At 56.5% G+C, this 20,396-nt stretch overlaps 1 protein-coding gene across 5 annotated transcripts in view; it reads right to left on the bottom strand.

Annotated features, from left to right (window-relative positions):
- ATP2B4 (ATPase plasma membrane Ca2+ transporting 4) overlaps positions 1-20,396 on the bottom strand; it is a 51,939-nt gene that overhangs the window by 4,484 nt on the left and 27,059 nt on the right. For 3 of the 5 annotated variants that reach the window (XM_075115867.1, XM_075115869.1, XM_075115868.1), the window contains exons 4-21: positions 19,327-19,584; positions 18,424-18,549; positions 18,152-18,277; positions 16,256-16,291; positions 14,454-14,615; positions 14,119-14,333; positions 13,785-14,027; positions 13,424-13,665; positions 12,870-13,104; positions 11,534-11,713; positions 11,170-11,257; positions 10,921-11,027; positions 9,038-9,229; positions 8,719-8,932; positions 8,079-8,290; positions 7,600-7,707; positions 7,039-7,221; positions 4,727-4,816 (exon numbers count right to left, since the gene is read on the bottom strand). In XM_075115867.1, coding sequence (XP_074971968.1) covers positions 4,727-4,816; positions 7,039-7,221; positions 7,600-7,707; positions 8,079-8,290; positions 8,719-8,932; positions 9,038-9,229; positions 10,921-11,027; positions 11,170-11,257; positions 11,534-11,713; positions 12,870-13,104; positions 13,424-13,665; positions 13,785-14,027; positions 14,119-14,333; positions 14,454-14,615; positions 16,256-16,291; positions 18,152-18,277; positions 18,424-18,549; positions 19,327-19,584 — 3,017 coding nt within the window. Of the gene's footprint in view, positions 1-4,623; positions 4,817-7,038; positions 7,222-7,599; positions 7,708-8,078; positions 8,291-8,718; positions 8,933-9,037; positions 9,230-10,920; positions 11,028-11,169; positions 11,258-11,533; positions 11,714-12,869; positions 13,105-13,423; positions 13,666-13,784; positions 14,028-14,118; positions 14,334-14,453; positions 14,616-16,255; positions 16,292-18,151; positions 18,278-18,423; positions 18,550-19,326; positions 19,585-20,396 lie in introns of all 5 variants that reach the window. The other 2 variants (XM_075115871.1, XM_075115870.1) reach the window with 2 other exon arrangements.

The following is a 20,396-nucleotide window of genomic DNA, read 5'->3' as shown; positions in this document are numbered from 1 at the left end:
CAACAATTACAAGCAGGAGATCCAAAGCCCAGTTTGGACAACCAGCGTATGGCTCTGCCACCTCCATTGCACTGGAAGGGAGAGGGCTGGAAACAAGCCCTGATGGTGGCTAGCAGCAGATTCACTGCTTCCTCCAGGCCCTCTGGAAATCCAGCCCTGAACCCTCCCAGCTCTTTCCCCTCCCTTGCAGCCAAGTCACAGCTGATCGGTTGGATGGGTGACAAGCGTCAGATCCAGCAAACAAAGGGGCAGGAGGTGGCAGCACGGTGGGGCTGCAGACGACCTCTCCACCCTGGTGCTACTGTCACACTCACTGCGGCGCCCGCAAGGCAGCGACATGCGGGTGCTGGTGTGCGTCAGACAACCAACACGTGCACCTCGGGTGCGGCAGAGCGCTCCAGCTCTCGGGGATGACTCAGGGCTAGAATCACTTCAAAGATGCCAAAAGGCATAAACTGAAGGAGAGCAATGCAATATGTGGGGCTTTTGAAGCAAAGCCAACAAACTGAGCAGCTGAAGGTCTCCCGAGCCTTAGAGGACCTGGTGGAATCACACATGTGGCACTGCCTTTTACTGTGAAGCTGAGAGCTACCCACCACACAGTGCCCTCCAAAGCATCCCTCGGGTTGCTCTGCTGTGTCTTACATCGATGCTCTCCCTGATGACTCTCTTTCAGGCCAGAGCCAGCAGGTTGCCTCTCTCCAGAGTTCTCCCCATCCTGCCACAGCTGGTCGCACCAGCATCCCCCTGGCTCGTGGCACCCTCCCAGTCACCCAGGAACTGGGCTGTCTCCTCCCTTTATAGAGGAGGAAGCTACTGACAAAAGCTGTCTGCAGGGACCAAACATCTTGCACAAGCTCTCGTGTTTTATGGAAGCAATAGAAGTCTTTCCTCTGTTAGGCAGAGCTCATCTGGGACCAGGAGACCCGCTCAACTCCTCCTCTCTGAAGGAACTGCCCCCAGACCACTGTAAGACTTTGTTCAGCAGCGCTGGGTGCAGCAGTAACACCTCCTTGTAGCAGTGCCAGTCGTCCTGCTCTGCCTCCTGCCCTGTGGAAGCAGCATTGCTACTCATGAGCTACCTTCACCTGTCCCAATGCCCAAGGCACCCAGTCCCCGCTCATGTCCCCTGCCTGCTCTCATGGTGTCACTGTGGCCTGAGGCTGGGGCACAGAAGAAGGAAGAGCCACAGATCCCACAAAAGGGGTGCTCCTCCGCAGCATCCCTGTGCTACACCCTGGAGAGCCTCCCCATCGCTCAGCTGCTGGCCAAGGGGGTAGAGAACGTGCAGAGCTGCTGGAGGGAGAACGATTCAGATATCCCCTTGCAAGCTGATGAGGCAAATAAAGATACATGTGCGTTCTGCCACTTCTTCGTGAATGGGCTGCAGATCTGGTGGGTGAACAGAGACAACACCTCTCTTCCTGGTGAGATGAGCCGGGTTAAACTGTCCACCTTGGTCTGGTACATGGCCAGGCTAGGAGGGAAGTCACAAACCAGGACAGCCAGCAAGAGCTCCCTAGTGATCTTTGGTCTCAGCACAAACAGCACTGACAAAACCAGACCAGAGAAGTTACTCAAAGAAGAGTCTTGTGCCTGGAACCCTGGAGATTTTACCTGCAAGATGTTCCAGGGTTCCCCTTTCATGAAGGATGCCCTTCTGAGTCCACTCTCCATCTGGCTCAGAAAGGTGGTGCCGCACCACAGAGCGGCAATGCGGCATCCCCCTGGCACAGGCTCAGCACATCCCGGCTAGAAACAAACAAGCCAGCTCTTGCACACACACACACACACACACACACCGGCGCACACACACGTGAGCTGGATGACAGACACTCATGAGGAGATGAGCGTGCGCCAGGTACCCCCCCCCACGATGCTGGAGCACCAGCTGGCCTGCAAAAATGGAAAGTTTATGTAGCTGGGAACAGAAATTCAGAGCTGTGTTTGCTGTGCTAACAACCACAGTAAGATCCTGGATAAATTCAATGTTTAGTGTGAATACACAGGATAAGGGAGATCACCAAGCAGGCCACCTTCTACCAAGACTGATAATCTATCACATCATCAACATCACGAGAACAGCAACTGCAAGCACTGACCAGCATGCAGCATGCACAACCAACTACAAGTATAACCAATCTGAACAAGCCGACGAGAGCCTAGGTGACTGCCAAAGCAAGTAGGTGGTCAGCCTAGTACAAGCTCAGAGGTAGGAGTAGCTTCATAGAAGCCCTCCCTGCCCCATCACCTCAGGGTCTGGATGCACACCAATGCTTATCTACCACATCACTGCCTTCAGCTCCACCAGTAAACTTCTGCTGCAGCTTTCCTCAGATTTTCTTACTTTGATTTAACCATCTCTGTCAACAACTGCTGTGAAATTCATTCAGCTGTTCCCTTGTCAAAGGAACTTAACAGCAAGGAAATGTGTTTTGAATGAGCCAGGCAGTGCAAACAAAAAATGAAGTCCTCCCCAACCAAGCTGAAAGCCCTCCCTCCTGCCCACGGCAGGCTTGCATCTTCTCTCCACCTGAAACCTTCGACAACCTGCATAATTTCCAAAAGCTTAGAATTTATTCTCATTTCACACCATCACTGCAGCACCGCAACGTGCTGGGCAAACCCCACTGCTCACGCGGAGATGGAAATTACATCTTCTGCACGAAGCCAGCATCAGCTCCACCACTGACCCCTGGCTTGCTTTGCCCAGCTCCCTCAAACCAGGGCAAAACCCTCAAGGGAGACCAGCTCAGCTCTGTGAACCGTGTCCTGAGGGTCATTCCCAAGCCCTCCCTCTCCTCCATCGCCCCAGCAGGGACACAGCAGGCGGGGCTGCCGAGGTCCAGCCCTGGAGAACTCATCCCCCAGAAGTGCAGTGGAAGACAGAGGGACACCATTAATCTGTATGGAGGGAAGTGGAGCTTTGAGAGAGAGGAAAGTGAAGCAGCAAAGAGAGACAAGTCTAGGCAGAAAACAGAGGGAAGACTTAGCGACCTGGGTTAGCTTCCGGTAAAGTTGTTTGCTGCCTGGAAGGGCACAAGCTATCCAAGTTATCTATTCCCTTGCTGCAAATCAGGGAGAATATTAATCCACAGACTGAAAAAAACCCTTGCATTTTGGTCTTGTCCACCCAGGCCCACTACCCTGAGACCTCTCTAGGTTTTCTTCTGATTACAAAGTGTTGGTGGTGCACAGATGCAGTCGGGAACAGAAGGCAGCTGTGCTGCTTCAGAAACACTGGGGTTAAACAAAATAAAATTCAAGCATCAGTGTCAGCTAAATAGAGAAAACAAAATTATCAGAAATTCTCTTTTCTCTCCCACAGTACATAAACAGCGGAGACTGAAAGCTATTAAAAAAGTCACCAAGGGTATTTCTTTAATAAGAGGAGAACACAGAAAATGACTGTGCAATAAAAAAAAAAAGCCAGTTATCCGGGAAAGACACACTACCTACTCATAGCCTGGCACAGCCCTGCAGAGAGAATGCACACTCACGTGCTCACAAGCCCATATCTGCAGCTCACAATGAACACGGAGAGGGCTTTTCTTTGGTCTGGAACCCCACAACTAGATCCAGGATCCAGCTTTGCCACAGATGTTCAGCAGGGCCGTGTTTTCCATCTCTGTCTGCATGCAGAGAGTCGCGTGTCTCTGCATACACTGAGAACCAGCGCGTGCAGAACAAGCCGGGCACTGACGAGCCGCTGCCATGGGGCAGCAATGCTCTGGCTACGACAGGGGACTAGCAGAGCCCTGGGCCGTCCCCGCAGAGCTCCAGGGCAGCAAAAGGCACGCTTACGTGCGTGGGCTCGCTCAGCTCTGTCTCGCCCAGCATGCAAGTTCACAGGCGGGACAGGGGAGGCTGCTTGCTTACAAGTCAGCTCTGAAACAGCAGGCTGAGCTGCAGGTGAGTGGCGCCGAGCAGCTCCGATGCATCACCACTGGCCAGCTGAGCCACGGTAACCGGCTGCTCTCACACACCACCCAGACTCCCAACCAAGGCAGGAGCAAACACACCTTCTCACACATGTGCAAGAGGCAGAGAGCATGCAGGCGTCCCATTACCGCAGCTCAGCCAACCCCAGTAGCACCCTAACTGCTGTGGGAAGGTCTGAGCAGCCACTCTGCCTCCAAACAGATTTACAGCTTTGCAAAAGCAATGCCTCTGCCCATCCCTGCCCTCCTGGGGCATCCTGGGGCTGGGCAGAGCCTCATCGGAAGGAAACGGCAGCTTTTGGGTGCAGTGTGCCCTTTTCACAGCAATGCTTTTAGTTGCTCATAAACACAGGGTTCTTTTAACCAGAATTGCCAATTTTTGCACCCCTCAGGAGGGTGGGCTCATACATCAGTCCTGCAAAGGAGGAGAAGAGGTAAAAATGGAGGAAGCAACAAGGAATTGGGGGGGGGGTGGTGGGGTAAGGACCACAAAGTATCATAAAGCTGTTACAGCATAGGAACTTTTTTTTTTTTTTTTAAAACGCTCTCCCGCCCCATCCTTCATTTTGGAAATCAGTGTGCAAGTCAAGGTTTAGAGGGAGAGAGAACAGGCTGGGTTAGGTTGGTGCAGGTGCTCTCTGTGGTTATTAGAAGTCATGCATTGTAATAGACTATCACTCACTGCCCGCAGGAGGAGATGCAGCAGCAGCAGCAACAGCAGAAGTGGTGGGAGTGGAATTGACGGAGGAAAGAGCTACATGGGTTGGGCTAGAAACATTTTTTACATCGTGGTGCTGGCTCACGATGGAAGGCTGTCTCCTGAGGGCTCCCTGCAAAGAGGAGGCGCCGGTCTGGAATGTGTAAACTACGTCCATCTGCAAAGAACCAGAGAGTGAGATAGCGTCGCCCCGGCTAGAGACAGGGAGAGGGGTCAGGGATGGAGGGGAGCAGGGAGGTTGGGCAGACACACACGGACAGGAAGGAAGGAGGAGGACGGAGAGGCGGGGAGAAGGGGGAGAGAGAGCCCCCCACCCCATGCTCCCGTAAACCCACACTGGGTTCGGCTGGTGTTTCTGGGAGCAGAGGAGAGGTCAACCTCCAGCCTCTGCCCCGCTCTCACAGGTATGAGAGGGGCAGGGTTCATCCCACCACCAAGAAAGAGACTCTGGTGGGAGGGAGCGATAGAGGAAACACCTTGGGTTATCCTGACAATCTGCAGGAGGAGCAGAGAAAGAGAGAGGGCAGGCAGAGATGTGAGCTGGCTGGCAGCCGGTGGTCCAGAAAATTGCACTGGGAACGTGTTTCTGGTCCCTCAGCCCAATAGGATGTACACTTGAGGGGCTGAATCCTGGGACACACCACACGCCCACAGCTCCCATGGCAGCCAGCTGTGCTGGAAGACGTTTCAACCTCTCCCCTAGGCTCACTGCTCTGCACAGGGCTCAGAAACAGAGCTGGTAGGGGCAGGCAGGGATGCAGCAAGGAAGCACCATTGGTGGTGGGCCACAGTTGTTCTGTGGAGCCACACCAAGGCCAGAGGAACTGAACAGCATCTGTGTGCCACCGTGGCTTCCCAGACACTTTGCAGCTTGTCCCCAGCCCCATGCCAGCCAGCCTGCTGGCAGAGCACACAGCCCTGCACAGCCCCAGCTCGCCCGCCTTGGCTGCACGGCTCCTCGGGAAGGGACACCTTCTCCGGACCCACGTGCAGCTCTAGTTCACCCTGGAGGTATTTTACACACTGCAGTCTGATCTCCCTTCACAAAGGGACCCTCTTTTCCCCAGCGCACAGGGAAGAGCCCTTTCCTCTCGCTTAAGACACACTGACTCAGGACAGAAGCCCTCAGGATGCTCGGGTTGGACCTGCCAGCTGCTCTGCTTGAGCATCCAGGAAAGGAGTCCCTAAAGAGGCTCCAGAACATGCCAACATCCAGGAGCGCCTTTAATACTGCAAGACCATGAGCGCATTTCAGCCCAGGTCCACCACGGCTGCGCCTTGGAGGCTCCATGCCTGGCCGCTGGTACTGCGGCTGTTCACGCCTACTGGGGCTCCAACAATCTGGACCCACTTCTGAAACAGCCCAGTGCTTCCAGCGCAGACAGGGAACAAGGCTGAACCTCACCTTGAAACCATCAAGGCAACGTTTCACAGAGGAGAAGCAAAGTTAACGTGGCACAATACGGCTGCTGTGCTCGCTCCAGTCCCTGCGTCTGGAGCATTTTTGTTACCTCCATCTGTTGGAGGGCCACAAAAGAACGAATGAAAGTAACACAGCAGCCCTGAAAGCCAGAGGCCCATGGGGGCTACAGCTTTCCTCCATGGGGCAGCTCTGCCCAGGCCTCAAGGAAAGACCAGGGGCAGTGACTTTGCTGCAGGGAGCTCTCCCTGCCCTGCCCAGCAGTCGGGGGAGAACAACACACCCTCTCAGGGAAAACTGAGTCAGGGAGAAACAGCTGATGTAAAAACTATATTAACAGACAGATTCTCCTCCTCTTCTGTGCTGTGGGGCCAAGAGCTCCAGGCAAGGAGGCTGGAGAGCTGGTAAGGAGTGGCAAGAGCCCTTGGCCAAAGGGCCATCGGGAAGGACAGAGAGCAGCAGAGGAGCAAGACCAGAAGAGGCTCTTGCGCCAGCAGAGTCTCCCTGGGCACATTCCCCACTGGGAGGGGCATCCCAGCAGCGACCAAGAGCAGCTTCAATACTGACCCACTGCACAACTCGGTAAGAGCCTGGGGGGGCTCCATGGCCCCCCAGCAGCTTCTGAGCCCCCTCCTCTGCTGTGCAAGGTGCCCATCAGCAGCACATCCAGCCCCCTGGAGACCAGCCTGGCCTCAAGCTGCAGGGTGCTGCGCTCTGCATCAGAGCAGACCGGCGCCTCCCCCCACCCTGAGCTGTCCCCGAAAGCCAGGCTGTCCTGGTTCCCCAACCAGGGCAGACCTAGAAAGGCACAGGTGGTGGGAGAAGTCTAGCCCAGGAGGCGATGGCATCCTCCAAGCAGCAGCCGTTGCCTCTTTCCAGACAGAGACCCTGGAGAGAAAGAAAGAGAAAGAAAGAGAGAGAGAAGGAAGAGCCCCACAGTACCCGCTGCCCCACAGTACCTGCGTCTGTATCCTGTTGAGACCCCTGAACCACAGGATCTGCCCACGCCGCAGCTCCATTTCAGCGTGGTCGATCTCGTCCACATCTTCAGGCAGCTCCTCCTCTGGGATCTCCTCCTTGGTGATGCCATGCCCAGCTTCCTTCAGGAACTTCAGGTGGCTGGTTGGGACAGTGCAGATGAGCTGGGGAGAGGCAGGGAGAGAGCAGCTCCTTAGCCCACAGGCGATGGCAGCGTGGAGCCCACCACCAGCCTTGACCAAGGGGGAGCATTCCTGCGGCGAGCTGCCAGGACTCAGCCAAGAGACGCCAGGATACAGCTGAGACACACCACCACTGGCTATGCCCCAACGCAAGCAGGGTGGGAATGAGGAGTAGATCAGCAGCCTCCCCTCCTCACTGCTGGGGTGGTACTGGGATGGAGCATCACACCCCCCTTCCAAAGCTGCCTTGAACAAATACTGAGGAGAATAGAGGCAGCAAAGCAGCAGGGAGAAGCAGGCTGGGCTGCAAGCACACCGTGACGTGGAGGCACGTGGTATGTTTTTCAGACTGGGTCTTACCTGGCCCCAGAGGAGCTCTCCCACTCCGATAAAAATACACCAGAACCACTGGCTCAGGGTGAGCCCAGAGCAGCTGAACGGCTTCCCACCAAACTCCACAATGATGATCTACAGCACAGGAGAGAACAAGTCACACATTGCGGAGCTCCAAGGGCTGCGTGGCACAGCGATGGGATGAAAAGGTCCCCTGGGGTCACACATCTTTTCCCCTCTCTCTGGGATCATGAGAGGAGCAAGGACCTCACATCTAGGCTAGCAACTTTACAGGACACCACCGGCATGCGGGCTGGCAGGCCCTGGCATCTCCCAACACACTCTAGACCCCAAAATTCAGGTTTCGAGTCATCAAGAAGCTGCTGGCAAAGAATAAGGGGACAGGACAGAGATGTGGGCAGTGACTGCAGCAGACACAGGTCCTGCCTGCAGCATGGTCCCCTCCCAGTCCCATCTTATTCCCAGCACTGTTCCTGCAGCCTCACCTGAGCTGCAAATGTCCCCAGCACCACTGTGCAGAAGATGGGGTTGCGGTAGATGGACTCGAAGACGTTCCTCTCCCCATGGATCTTGCGGGCGTTGATCTCGTTGAACAACTGCATCATGACAAAGGTGTTGAAGACAATGGTGTAGTGCTCGGTGGGCGGGGAGTGGAGCGGGGCATTCCGGCCACTGTCGATGTCAAAAAACTTCTCCCCTAAGCAGACAAGGGGTTTTGGAGAGGGGATGGGGAAGGGTGGGGAAAAGAGGAGAAGATGAGATCCTGCTTCTTCTGCTCTGCACTGGTGGAGGTGGAATTAGGATGCCAGGCTCTTGCTGAAAATCCCTGGACCCAGCTGGAGTCCCCCATGCTAACCTCACTGAACCCTTGTTTCCTTAAAAACATTGAAAACCTGCTGCCCTGGCTAAAACTGTCTCTGCACCCACATGCAGACCCACATGGTCAGTGTAAACCTTCTCCCTTAACACCCCTCCACTTCCCTTCCATTAAGTAAGCTCTGTCCTGGCCAGTGTGGGGTCACCAAGTGACAGCTGAGAACAAGGGTCCCCAACACTGGTGAGGCAGTGCTGGGACTCTGCCCCTCTCCTTTTCCCCTTGACATTTCCTGGGGCCTCACAGCTCACCCGCAAAAAGCAGCGTGAAAATGATAGTTAGCTGGTACACTGCGTGCCCCAGGATGTTCTTCATCATGGTGCGGGAGATGAGCGGCTTGTTGCGGCCATACGGCTTGCGCAGGAGCAGGGACTCGGACGGGGGCTCTGTGGCCAGGGCTAAGGAGGCGAAGGTGTCCATGATCAGGTTCACCCACAGCATCTGGACAGCCTTCAGGGGAGAGTCCTGCAGAGAGATGGGGAGAACACGTCACGCCACCAAAACCACCCTCTCTTCGCTCCCTGTTTCACAGAAGCCCCCTCTCTCCTGCCGAGCCCAGCGGCCCCGTACCTGCGTGATGCAGGCGCCCGTGAAGGCCACGATGACGGCCACGACGTTAACGGTCAGCTGGAACTGCAGAAACTTGGAGATGCTGTCGTAGACGTTGCGTCCCCACATCACTGCCTTGACGATGCTGGTGAAGTTGTCATCCGTCAGGATGATATCCGAAGCCTCCTTCGCCACGTCCGTGCCTGCGATGCCCTTGAGGACCAGGGAGAAAGTGATGGGGTGAGTCACGGGGCGAGCTACATGCTTGCAGTCCACCTGGCTCTGCTTCTTCCCAGAAACAGCCCCGAGAGAAAAATCTGCCAGAGCTAGTCCTGCATTTGACAGCAAGTCCTGCTGCGGCTGCATCCAGGCACCCGAGAGAGAGGAGGCTTCAAAGCAGTAAAGCCTTCAAGAACAGACACCAGCTCGGCTCCAGAGTGGGGCCCAAGGCAGCAACAGCTTTACAGCCTGTCACTGTGAGTGCCCCAGACAGGGGCCACAGTGCAGCAAAGCTGGAAGAAGCTTATAAACACACCTTACTCCTTATGCCAGGGAACATGAAGATCCCTGGTTGGGTGTGTCTGCTGCAAGCGAAGGCTGGGACCCCCCAAATGAGAGAGACAGCTCAGCAGCTCAAAGCCCCAGTGCTTTCCTGGTGGGTTCTGCCCCATCCGAGGTGGATGGCAGCCCCGCAGCAAGCAGGGCTGCCCACAGCCTCCCAAAAGTCACCTGCAGCATCTCAGCTGGCCACAGTTTCCTCTGCAGGAGCTGGGCTCGCTGCGTTTCTCACCGCTGGCACACAGAGGCGCTCGCTTTGCACTAATTAAATGCGCTGAAGAGATGCCTGTAATAAGCAGTTTTCCCTGGTGCTTTCCCAGAGGAGCTCTCCAGATATTTGCAAGACCCAACTTAGACGGGAACCCCCTGGCTGTTGCAGGGCACGAGCTTCAGAGCAAGCTGGACAGACCAGCCGAAGGTACCCCATGCCGTTTGATCCCTGCTCTCTGGAGACCCGCGGGCAGCGCAGCCCCGGTGCCTAGCCCCCAGCAAAGCCCAGTGCCTGGCCAGGGTCTCATCCTGCACAAGGGGGCAGGGAATCCCACTGTACAGTCCCCAAGAGAAGACAGACTACCTCCTGCTGTTTGTCCTAAAGGCTCCAGAATTGCACTTGGGTATTTAACACCTTTGTAAAAACCCTTCTCCCAAAAAATTTCTCATTTGCTCAAAGCTCCCTGCAGAGGCTCATAAGGCTCCACCCAGCATCTGGCTCCTGCTCACGTACCTAAACTTAAACAATTCACAGGAAACCCATTACAACCAGCAGGTTTGTTTCCTTGCTTCTTTCAGACAGGGCAAAGAAAAGCAGCAAACCAGGAGATCAGAGTTTTTCGCCATAAACAAACTCCCTGTGTCAGTGCCAGCACTGCGCTCAGAGCCTGGGTCGCCCATTGTGAGCCTGGGTAAAGAACTGCAGGGATAAACCAAGTCACACTGAGTTATTGAGCTCCCACAGCTCTCCTGGACCCCACAAGCTCAGAAACCAAGGCCTGGCAGGACCCTGCTCTGGGTGTTCTGCAAGCACTGTGTCACCTTCAGCTTGACATGGTCCCTCCAGGTGGGTCAGAGGAGCCCAGCCTTAAGCCAGACTCTCAGAAGATTGCTTCCCATCAGTCTTTTGCTGACTGACTGTATAGGACTTAGAGTATATTTAATTCTCATGAGAGAATTAAGTCAAACCTCCAAAGAAGTTTCCTTTTTTCCCTCTTTAAGCCATCCTGTATATTTGGAGAAGAGTTTCTCCAGTCCAGAAATAATATTAGTGTTAAGAATAACCAAGTGTGCCATCAGTTCTCAGCCTGGAGAGTGAAGGCCACCCCTGGGGAAAACCCACCGCCCGTCCGTACCATGGCAAACCCAACGTCGGCTTTCTTCAAAGCTGGGCCATCGTTGGTCCCGTCCCCGGTCACGGCCACCACCTGCCTCTGGTCACCAACGGTGCTGTCGATAATTCCTGAAACAGGGACAAGCAGCTCAGAGAAAGTAAGTCCTAAGGACAGGTTCCCAGCACAGATAATGCTGGAAAAGCACCCGGGCAGAGCAGACTGAGACACTTTGGTGAGAAGCAGCAGCTGGGGGAGCCGGCAGGCACTCACCTTTCACAAGTGTGTGCTTATCTGTCGGGGAGGAGCGGGCCAGCACACGCAGCTTGGGCCAGATCTTATCCAGCTGCTCCTGTTCCACCTGCAGGACAAGGCACATGTGAGAAGGAGTAGGGATGCCCCAGAAACCTTCTGCCCCACCGGAGAGCAAACCCAACCAGGACAGCGCCTTTGCCTCCAAGCACTCGGACACCCCTGTGGCTGTGCTGGCTGAGGATCCCAGCAATTGCAGGGACCAGCTGCGTTTATCCAAGGAGAGGAGGAAAACCCAGCAGGATTCAGCACCTGACAGCCCCAGCAGTGTAAGAGAAGCCACCCACACTCACTGCAGAGCAGGACCCAGGGGCTGCTCTCCCACCTCTCCCTTCTCGTTGCGGATGAGCCGGTTGAACTCCTTCCCCTCCAGGCACAAGAAGTCCTCCCCTGGCAGCAGGATGCCACATTTGGTGGCAATGGCACGCGCAGTGTTGATATTGTCCCCTGTCACCATCCGGACAGTGATCCCTGCACGCTGGCACTTCAGGATGGCATCTGGCACCTGGGGGACAGGGACACAGTTGGGGGGAAACAGGCAGGGCAGGGCGCTCAGGTTTGGCACCGGCTATCCCAGCAGCTCCTCTCCCATCCTCCCTAAAAGGATCTGGGAGTGGCCCCAATGGGGTCACAGGCCAGCAGCCCACCTGCACCCACCAGCGGCTCAGCTCGGTGCTCATACTGGGGATGAGACACTGAAGTGAAAACTTCCCCCAAGAACCAGCTCAGCCATTTGTCCCTGGGGCGCAGGCAGAAGCCAGCCGGGACTGGAGAGGATGCCCTCCTGCTCGCTGCCAGCTGCTCCTGCACTGCAGCCTCCTGCCCTCGCCACAGCTCCAGCCAGACTCGCATACATGTCCGGAGCAGCTCCTCTGGCACAGGCAGCGTGAGATCTTCCAGCCCTTGCCCCAAGGGGAAGGCAACCTCAATGCCTCCTCCTCGTCATGCCGCGGTGCCGGGCGCCAAGGCACGGCCCGCTCATCCATCACAACAGGGGCATTTTGTCCACCCCCTTGCACTGCTCCGGCAGCACGTTGCTGCACTAATGGGTTTATCTATTACGGAGCGGTGGGGGAAGAGGATATTAGTAAGAAATTAGCAAATTGAATCAACAGCCTCCAGAGCCAATGCAGACGGGGCATCTGTAATGCAATTCCCAGACCCAGATACTTGAACATCTAATCAGGAAAGATGCAAGCAAGGCAGGAGCACAGGGGCAAGCTCCAAAATGTAATCAAGAGGCAGGTATTGGAGGGCTTATTGCATTAGCCCAGCTGCCTGCCTGTCACCCCTGTGGCACAGGCAGAGGCAGAGCGGGGCAGCAAGCTGCAAGGGAGGAACCCGTTAGATCAGCCCTACCCCTCTCCAACACCCCTGCATGGTGCCTCCATGCACCTTTCAGCTGCATGTGGAAGCAGTCTGGCTTGTGCACAGGCCCCTGGTAGCAGCTGGGGGGGAAGTCTGGGTGGAAACACCCTGCCACCACGTCATTTTGTCCAGGTATGGGAGAGAAATGCCAGCACCAGGAGGCTGGTAGCATGGGGCTCTTGAGGGATGGATGCAGAGGAGCTGCTCATGCTTTCTTAAGGGGCTCATGGTCCTGAGCAGCAGGGAAAGGTGCTGGGGTGGATGACAGCCAGGGCAGAGCTGGGATTCAGTACCTCTGGCCGCACAGGGTCCTCTATCCCAACCACAGCAATGCAGGTCAGGTCAGACAGGATCTCGTTCTCGCTGTCCCAGTCTGGCTCGGCGTCAGCAGGGAAGTCACGGAAGGCCAGGCAGATGGTCCGCAGCCCATGGCAGGCCATGGGCTCTATCACCTTCTTCACCATCTCATCCCGGTCCTTTACCTTGAACACCCGAGGGTCACCATTCTTGTCCAGGATCTTGGTGCACCTAACGCAGGACCGGGATGGAGGGTGAGGGACACTGGCAGTGGCACACGCTGCTGGCACTGTCATCTGCTCCCTGTCACCCAGGTTCCCCATCTGCAAAACGGGGGCGTCCCCCATACCCACAGCTGCCTACAGCTTTACCAAAGCCACCCTAAGAGTTGCACGCTTTGCACGGCAGGACCTCCCAGTAGTCACCTCCCTGCTCCACAGCAGCTGGGCGCCCTTCACCCCGCAGCCCTCCAAAACAGCTGCACAGTGCATCGAGAGCCTAAAGCCCACAGGACAGGGAGAGGACCGGCATAGTGAGGGAGGATGGTTACTTGCGGAGGATGATCTCGGAGGCTCCCTTGCTGTACATGCGGAAGCCGCCGTTGCCGTTCTTCAGCACCGTGCTCATGGACTTGCGCACCGAGTTGAAGGTGTAGACCTTGTAGAGCTTCTCCTCTGGCACTTCGTTCCGCACAGCCTGGTAATCTTGCTTCAGGTCCAGCACGAAACCCAACAGGGCACACTCGGTCTTGTTTCCCACCTGCCGGGGTAGCCCCCCTTCCTTCTCGGGTGGCTAGAGAGGAAAAAGGAAAGGAAAAGTAGTGCCAAACCTGGGTACGGCAGGATGGGAGCTGTAGGGATGGCCAACAGTAAGAAGGCCAGAGGACGTGAGGTTGCAGTTCTCCAACTCACCAGGATCTTGGATGTGTAGGCAGAGTTGATGGCAACACCATTGACTATGAGGTCCAGGATCTTGGGCAGGATGGCTTCAGGGTCAGGGATCTGGCGGTAGTGGGTGTCCCCCACGTAAGCCTGCACTACGGTCATGCGGTTCATGGTGAGCGTGCCCGTCTTGTCCGAGCAGATGGCAGTCGCATTGCCCATGGTCTCACAGGCATCCAAGTGTCTCACAAGGTTGTTGTCCTTCATCATTTTCTGCAACAGGCACCATGACCAAGAAGGTCAGAACCAAAAGCATGAATTTCCCCATCATGCCCGCAGCAACCCTGCTGCATCATGGCCTCACCTTCACAGAGTAAGCCAGGGAGATGGTGACCGCCAGCGGGAGACCTTCAGGCACAGCCACCACCAACACAGTGACACCAATGATGAAGAACTTGACGAAGTACTGGATGTAAATGGGGGTACACTCCGCCAGCCAGGGCCGTCCTTGCACCCCAAACGTGTCGATCACGAAGTACAGCACCAAGATGATGACCGTGATGGCCGACATGATCAGCCCTGGGGGAAAGAGAGAGCAGCAGGTGAGGGGATACAGGGGAAGGGGACAGCCCCTTCTGCCCATGCTACTTCCAGCAAGAGCTCTGGGGTGACAGCTTGTGCCAGGCCACCACCACTCACCCGCCTTCCCGATCTGGACCGCCAGGCGCGTGAGCTTTCCTTGCAGCACAGACTTCTCCTTCTTGGGCACCTTCACCTTTTTCTTCTCCTTCTCCTCATTTTCCACCCCTTCCTGGCTCTTCAGGGGCTGGATTTCTAAGGCCACACCATCCTGAGTTTTAGCTACAGCCCAGGGCAAGATAAGACACCACGTGTGAATAGGAGAGAGACCAGGAAAACCTGTAGGACACCACTGAGAAAGATGGTGGTGGGAGAGAGAGAAAACCCAGACCACGAACCATTCCCGATGACACACGCATCCGAGCACATGGAAACCTCATGTCCCGGGGCCCTGCCACCTCTCTATGGGGCAGCTTTCTGCCGTCTACCTCAGCCCCATGGATACATGATCCTCAGAGCTGACACTGCAATGTGACCCCTGCACCAGTCACACCTCTAAGGCAACACTGCAAGAAACCCTCTGGCCGGGCTTTGGGGTGCAGGCAGGTCTCTTCTAGCCTCACCCGTGGGCTGCTTTACACCCTGCAGCAGATGGGGAGCACTTTGGGCTGACCCCAGAGAGGCTCCAGTCCCCCCTGTCCCCTGATGAGCATCCCTGCTCTGCGCCCCACTCCCACTCGGTGCCGCCTCTGCAGTGCTCTGTGGGCAGCTCAGCAGGAATCACTTGCCAAGGGAGGGACTGAGGGGGTGAGATGGAGGGGGATGGTTAGAAAATCGGATGGAGTTTGAAGAGGAGTGAGCCAGCTCCTTGAATTCCAGCCCTGAGCCATCCATCATGTTTTTAGGACCCAGAACAGCCAGGCTTTCAGCTGCTGTAATTGGTCTAGCCCAGCTGAAGGTCTGCACTGGGGAGACCCAGGTCAGCTGGAAGTTTTGGAGAGGGATGGGAGGGGAAGAGGGTTGGAATCACCCCCAAGAGGCTCCACCTCAGCTGTCGGGGCTGGAGGAGCAGCGGTGGCCCCATAGCTGCCTGTAGCTGCCCTGGGATCTGTCCCCTCCTGGCTGCTGCCGCTCCATGGCTCGAGATACCCCAGAGCTCACGGCAGCTCCACATCGGACACCTCCACGGTTACAACAGACCCGACACGGACAAAACAAGCACCCGGACACAGTCTGACGGGAAGGAGGGAAACTCAAACTGCTGAGAGGAGAGAGAAAGAGAGAGAGGTGGAGAGAGAGGTGCAGAAATGGGCTTCCTCCACAGCCTGCAAAGAACAGTGTGAGAAACACTGGCGAGGAGACGCTCACGGAGTCGAGGCCATGGGAGGAGAGGGTGCAACCATCGCGTTGGCCAGGCCCCGTGGGACATTCCATCCTGGGAATGGTGTGAGGGGACCCATGTCTCTCCCCCAGCCATGCCCGAACACAAACCCCACAGAGGGACAGCTTCTGTGGGGCACAAAGGCTTCAGGGGCACGAGGTCACAGCTGCGGCTCACATCAACATGGATGAGATTTTCCCCAAGAAAGGGATGCTCTGCCAGTGGTCTGGGCTGCTGGAAGAGCCTTGTCCTCTCTGCACAAAGACTTGCCCCACGTAGGGTCAAGGTGGCCATGGGGGAAGCCAGCCAGCCCCATCCCAGCTAAGCACAGCCCATGGTGGGGTGCCAGAGGGCACCACGATGCCCTGCCAGGGCCGCCGGCCGTGGGACTGTTGCACCCTCTCCCAGGACAACGAGGCGAGAGTCCCGCCGGAGCAGCAAAGAGCACAGACTAATGAGAAGAAGGAAGGAAGGAAGGAAGGAAGGAGGAATGCTTGGTAGTTAGTGTGGTGCTGGTTCAAAGGATGGAGAGGCTGGTTACCTTTGTTGCGATTTTCGGGGGCTCCGGTTTTTTTACCTGTTCAAAGAGAGAAAGGGTGGAGGGCTGAGCACATGGACCCATGTTCAACATCCAGCTGATGGGACAGCCTGAGGTCGGCCCTGTTCCAAGGGGCCACGCACCACTCCAGCAGCATCCGTGCGCAGGGCTCAGCACCCTGCGGTCACCCTCTGGACACTATGTGTGCCCTGGTCCGCAGCTCGCAGTGCTGGGGAGGCTCTGGAGCTCCCCGATTCCCCCAGGCACTGTGTCCCCAAGGCTTCACACTTCCCCACCTGCAAAGCACCCACTACAACACCTGTCAGTGCTTCAAAGGGTGCCAGCGGTGTCTCAGACCCTTGGGGAGAAGAAACCCTAAGCAGAGCTCAACCTCTGTGCAGCACATGCTGAGCACCGGTGCTCCCTGCCTCCTGCTGCCATTGGGCACAAGCAGATCCACCCAGGAGGCACAGACTCGTCCCCTTCCATGGGCAGGACCATCCCCACAGTGGGGGGCTCTGCCCCCCATGTCTGTGTTGGGCAAGGTCCACATGCAGGGCTCCTCAACTTGCCTCCACAACATGGGGAGCACAGGGCTGCTGCAACCTAAACAAGCCTTGTGCAATAAGGGGGTTATATACCTTCCTCGCAAAACCACAGTGGGGCATAAGCCAGTGAAGCCCCCTGCCCCACTTTGCACCCAAATCAAGGACTGCAAGGCACAGGGCCGGGTTTACTGTGGGGCTGAGTGACAGAGTTTGGGGACTGGGAAGACACCGAGCGCCGTGCCTGGGCACCTGGCGAGCTGCTGCTCAGCTCCAACAGCAGCGCAGTTCCCACATCTCACCCTGTACTCCCACCTCCAAGCTGGCAGCTAAACCCCAAGAGCTCCACAGCCACCAAACCCCAGCGATGCGAGCCAGCCGCCCACCGCGGGCGAGCAGAGCTGAAGAAACCCAATGCACATGCGGCCCAGCGCCGAAACGGCTGCCAGAAGAGGCCCAGCAAGCCTTTCCCCACATGGCATCGCCTCCCGGGAAGGGCTCCCCAGCACAAGGGATGCCTGTGCAGCCCGCAATGCCAGCTGGCAGCTCCCTCCTGCCAGCTCCTTGCACCTCGCTGCTGCTCCCAGCGAGCCCAGACCTGCTGAACAGGGGTGCAGGGACACAGGGGAGAGCAGGAGCTTCCTAAGCCTGGCTTGCACCGATACTGGCTTTAAAGCTGTTATCGGAGCTGGCACAGAGCAGGGGAATAAGCAGCAAGATGTGAGAGCCGAGGTAGGAAAGCATTCGAGTCCCGTAACGATCAGGAACACCTCAGCCTGCCTGGCTGCTCTCCTACCCTCCACCCCCCAGCACACAATCTCTCCTCTCCCTCTTGCCATCCTCTGCGCCTCGCCTCCTTCCCCAGGGAGCTCAGGGGACGCCAGCAGAGATCTTCAGCAAAGTCCTCAGGGTGCTGGGTGGGCTCCTAACATCCTGCGACAACCAGGACTCACCTTCCCACCACGGGGCAGGCAATGAGCACCACGGCACCGCAGGGCATCACTATCAGCCACTTTTCCCTCTGAGCCTCGACCTCCCTACCCTGTAACTCCAGGCTGCAGCCGGCTGGAGAAGAGAGAGTTGGAGCCGTGTCCGAAAGAGCTGGCAAGCGGAGGTCTGGGTGCAGGGGGGGCTTTCCTCAGGCAGCACGATCCCCACGCTGCAGGCGAAGGGGCAGCAGGGAGGGATCCCCCACTGCCGCCTCAAGATCTCACCGTACCTGCCTGGGTCACAGGCACTAACGCACAACCGCGTCCCACGGATGTGGGGGTAGCTTGCTGCACACTGTGGATGCTTCCCAGGAAAGGGTGAAAGGCAAAAGGAGGGAAAAAACAGTTTCAGTGCATCTCCTTACCTTTCTTCACCTTCTTTTCCTCATCTCCTTCTCCCGCACCCAAGAGAGTGAAGATGATTCCCGTCTGGGAGTTGATACCCACAGCAGTCACCACCATCCTGCCGGAGCCCTCCATCACATGGGTACCTGGCACAGCGGGAAGGCCACGGTGAGACAGGACACTGGTGTGCCATTCCCATCTCCTCCTCAGCACTGGGACACAGGGCTCAGGAGCAGTCACCGCTCCATCACGGCACAAACCCAGCCCGGCAAGAGCCAACTGGGATCCTCACCTGACAGCAGCATGGGGTCTTTATCCAGTGATTTCTTGACTTGGTCCGACTCCCCAGTCAGTGAGCTCTCATCTATTTTTAGGTCATTGCCCTGGATCAGGATCCCGTCTGCTGGCAAGAGATCACCTAGGAGAGGAGCAAAGAGTCAGCCCCGGCCCAGCCAGCCACAGCTCAGCCCTGCCTGAGCTGTCCCAGGAGGAGGCTTCATGTGTCACCAAAAGGACTCAAAATCCAGTCTCAGACCAAATCTAGAGGTAGGAGAAGCAACAGATGGGTATTACAAGATGATATCCAATAGCTCCCAAATCTTCGCTGGTGTACAAAAGCATTTGTTCTGAGGACGTTTGCTCAATCACACAGTACTTCCCCAATCAGGTTTTACTGAATCAGCACCACATCCTTCCCAATGCCTCCTGATACATCCAAACCGTTACACGATCCCATCATCCACGTGTTCAGGAAGGGAAAAACCCTATGTGAAAACAAACACCTCGTCGGACCCATGAGTTGCATGGGATGAGCATACCCCCGGTAAACAAGGAGCAGGACCTAGTTTAGCCCAAGGGCTACATCTTGCTAAGATGATGTTCCTCCTTGCTAAGGAGGTGTTCACCAACAGGGACATGGTTGTGAAAATGAATAATTTTTGAGACCAGCAGGTCGCTAAAGCACCCCAAACCTGTGCGCAGAGCCTGGCTTAGCTCTGCCAGCCCAGCTCTAGCCTAGCAAGCAGCAAAGTCAGTGGAGCATCTCCCATTGCTCCCGTCCATGTCATGCTGCAAAATGGAGTAACTGAGGGAGCCACACTTCCCCTCAAGGCAAAAGGACTGGCAAAGCAGAGAGGAGGAACCGCCAAGGCTTGAGGTGGAGGGACAGACCCCAGACATCGCTGCCTCCACTCACCATACTTGATCTGTGCGATGTCTCCCACCACGATCTCGGCCACCGGGATCTGAATCACCTGCCCCTTGCGGATGACCGTGAACTTCTGCTCCTGCTCAATGCGGCTCTGGAGGCCTCGGAATTGCTTCTCCTTGCTCCAGTCATTGAAGGCGGTCACCAGCACCACAATGATCACCGAAAACAAGATAGCCGCCCCCTCGATCCAGCCGGCCTGTGACTCGCCCTCGTCTTCCACGCCGCCTGTCGACTGGCCACACACTGCAGTCGGAGGGAAAAACTCATTTGCACGAGACACTTGCCTTCCCCCGAGTAACACACACAGAGCAGAGCCTGGAAGACAGTTACTCCTCCCTCCTCTTCCCTGAGCTGGTCCAAGGGCTTCCCCTGCTCTCAGGAGAAGGTTTACATCCCTGGAGGCATTTGGGGTTTTGGGTTTTTCTGTTTTGTTTGGTTGGTTTTCTTTTTTTTCCCCTCCTCTTTTTTTTACTTTTCTTTTTTGGCAGAGTTTGGGCTGAGAGCGCTGGGACAACTGGCTTCTATTTCCAGTTGCAGCACCCAGCCCTCCCTCTGCTGCATGACCCTTGAGTGAGTCACCATCTCCCTGCATCTCTGGATCCCTGCCCCTGCTCGACTCCTCCAATGATACAGAGATCCAAGGCCAGGGAGGAGAAACTTGCCCAACACTCTTGCTCAGCCACATGTGGCGTGTCACAGCTGGGAGAATCAGTCCCTGGGCAGGGGGAGGTACTGGGGACAGGCAGCCTTGTCCCTCCATGCCCAAACCAAAGAGAGAAGCCCCACGGGACTTGGGAAGCCACAAGACTAGATGGACCCCTTGGTCTCTACTTGAGGAGCATCTTTTGGGGGAGCAGCAAGAAGCAGCTCTGAGCCATGTTGTGGTGACAACTGTGCCCAGGCACGTCCATCAGTGCAGGGCCCTGGACATGGACAGGGCCATGCCAAAGACCCCAAGGATAGGCAGAAGCCACCACCTAAAAGGTGAGCAGAAGTAGCTCCCTGCTCCATCTCCACCAGGGTGGAGGGATCCACAGGGTGACCTTCCAGAGACA

This window comes from Phalacrocorax aristotelis, chromosome 21 (assembly GCF_949628215.1).
Source record: "Phalacrocorax aristotelis chromosome 21, bGulAri2.1, whole genome shotgun sequence".
NCBI lineage: Eukaryota > Metazoa > Chordata > Aves > Suliformes > Phalacrocoracidae > Phalacrocorax > Phalacrocorax aristotelis.
The sequence above is the reverse complement of the archived record's forward strand: the minus strand, read 5'-3'. Positions and strand labels throughout refer to the sequence as shown.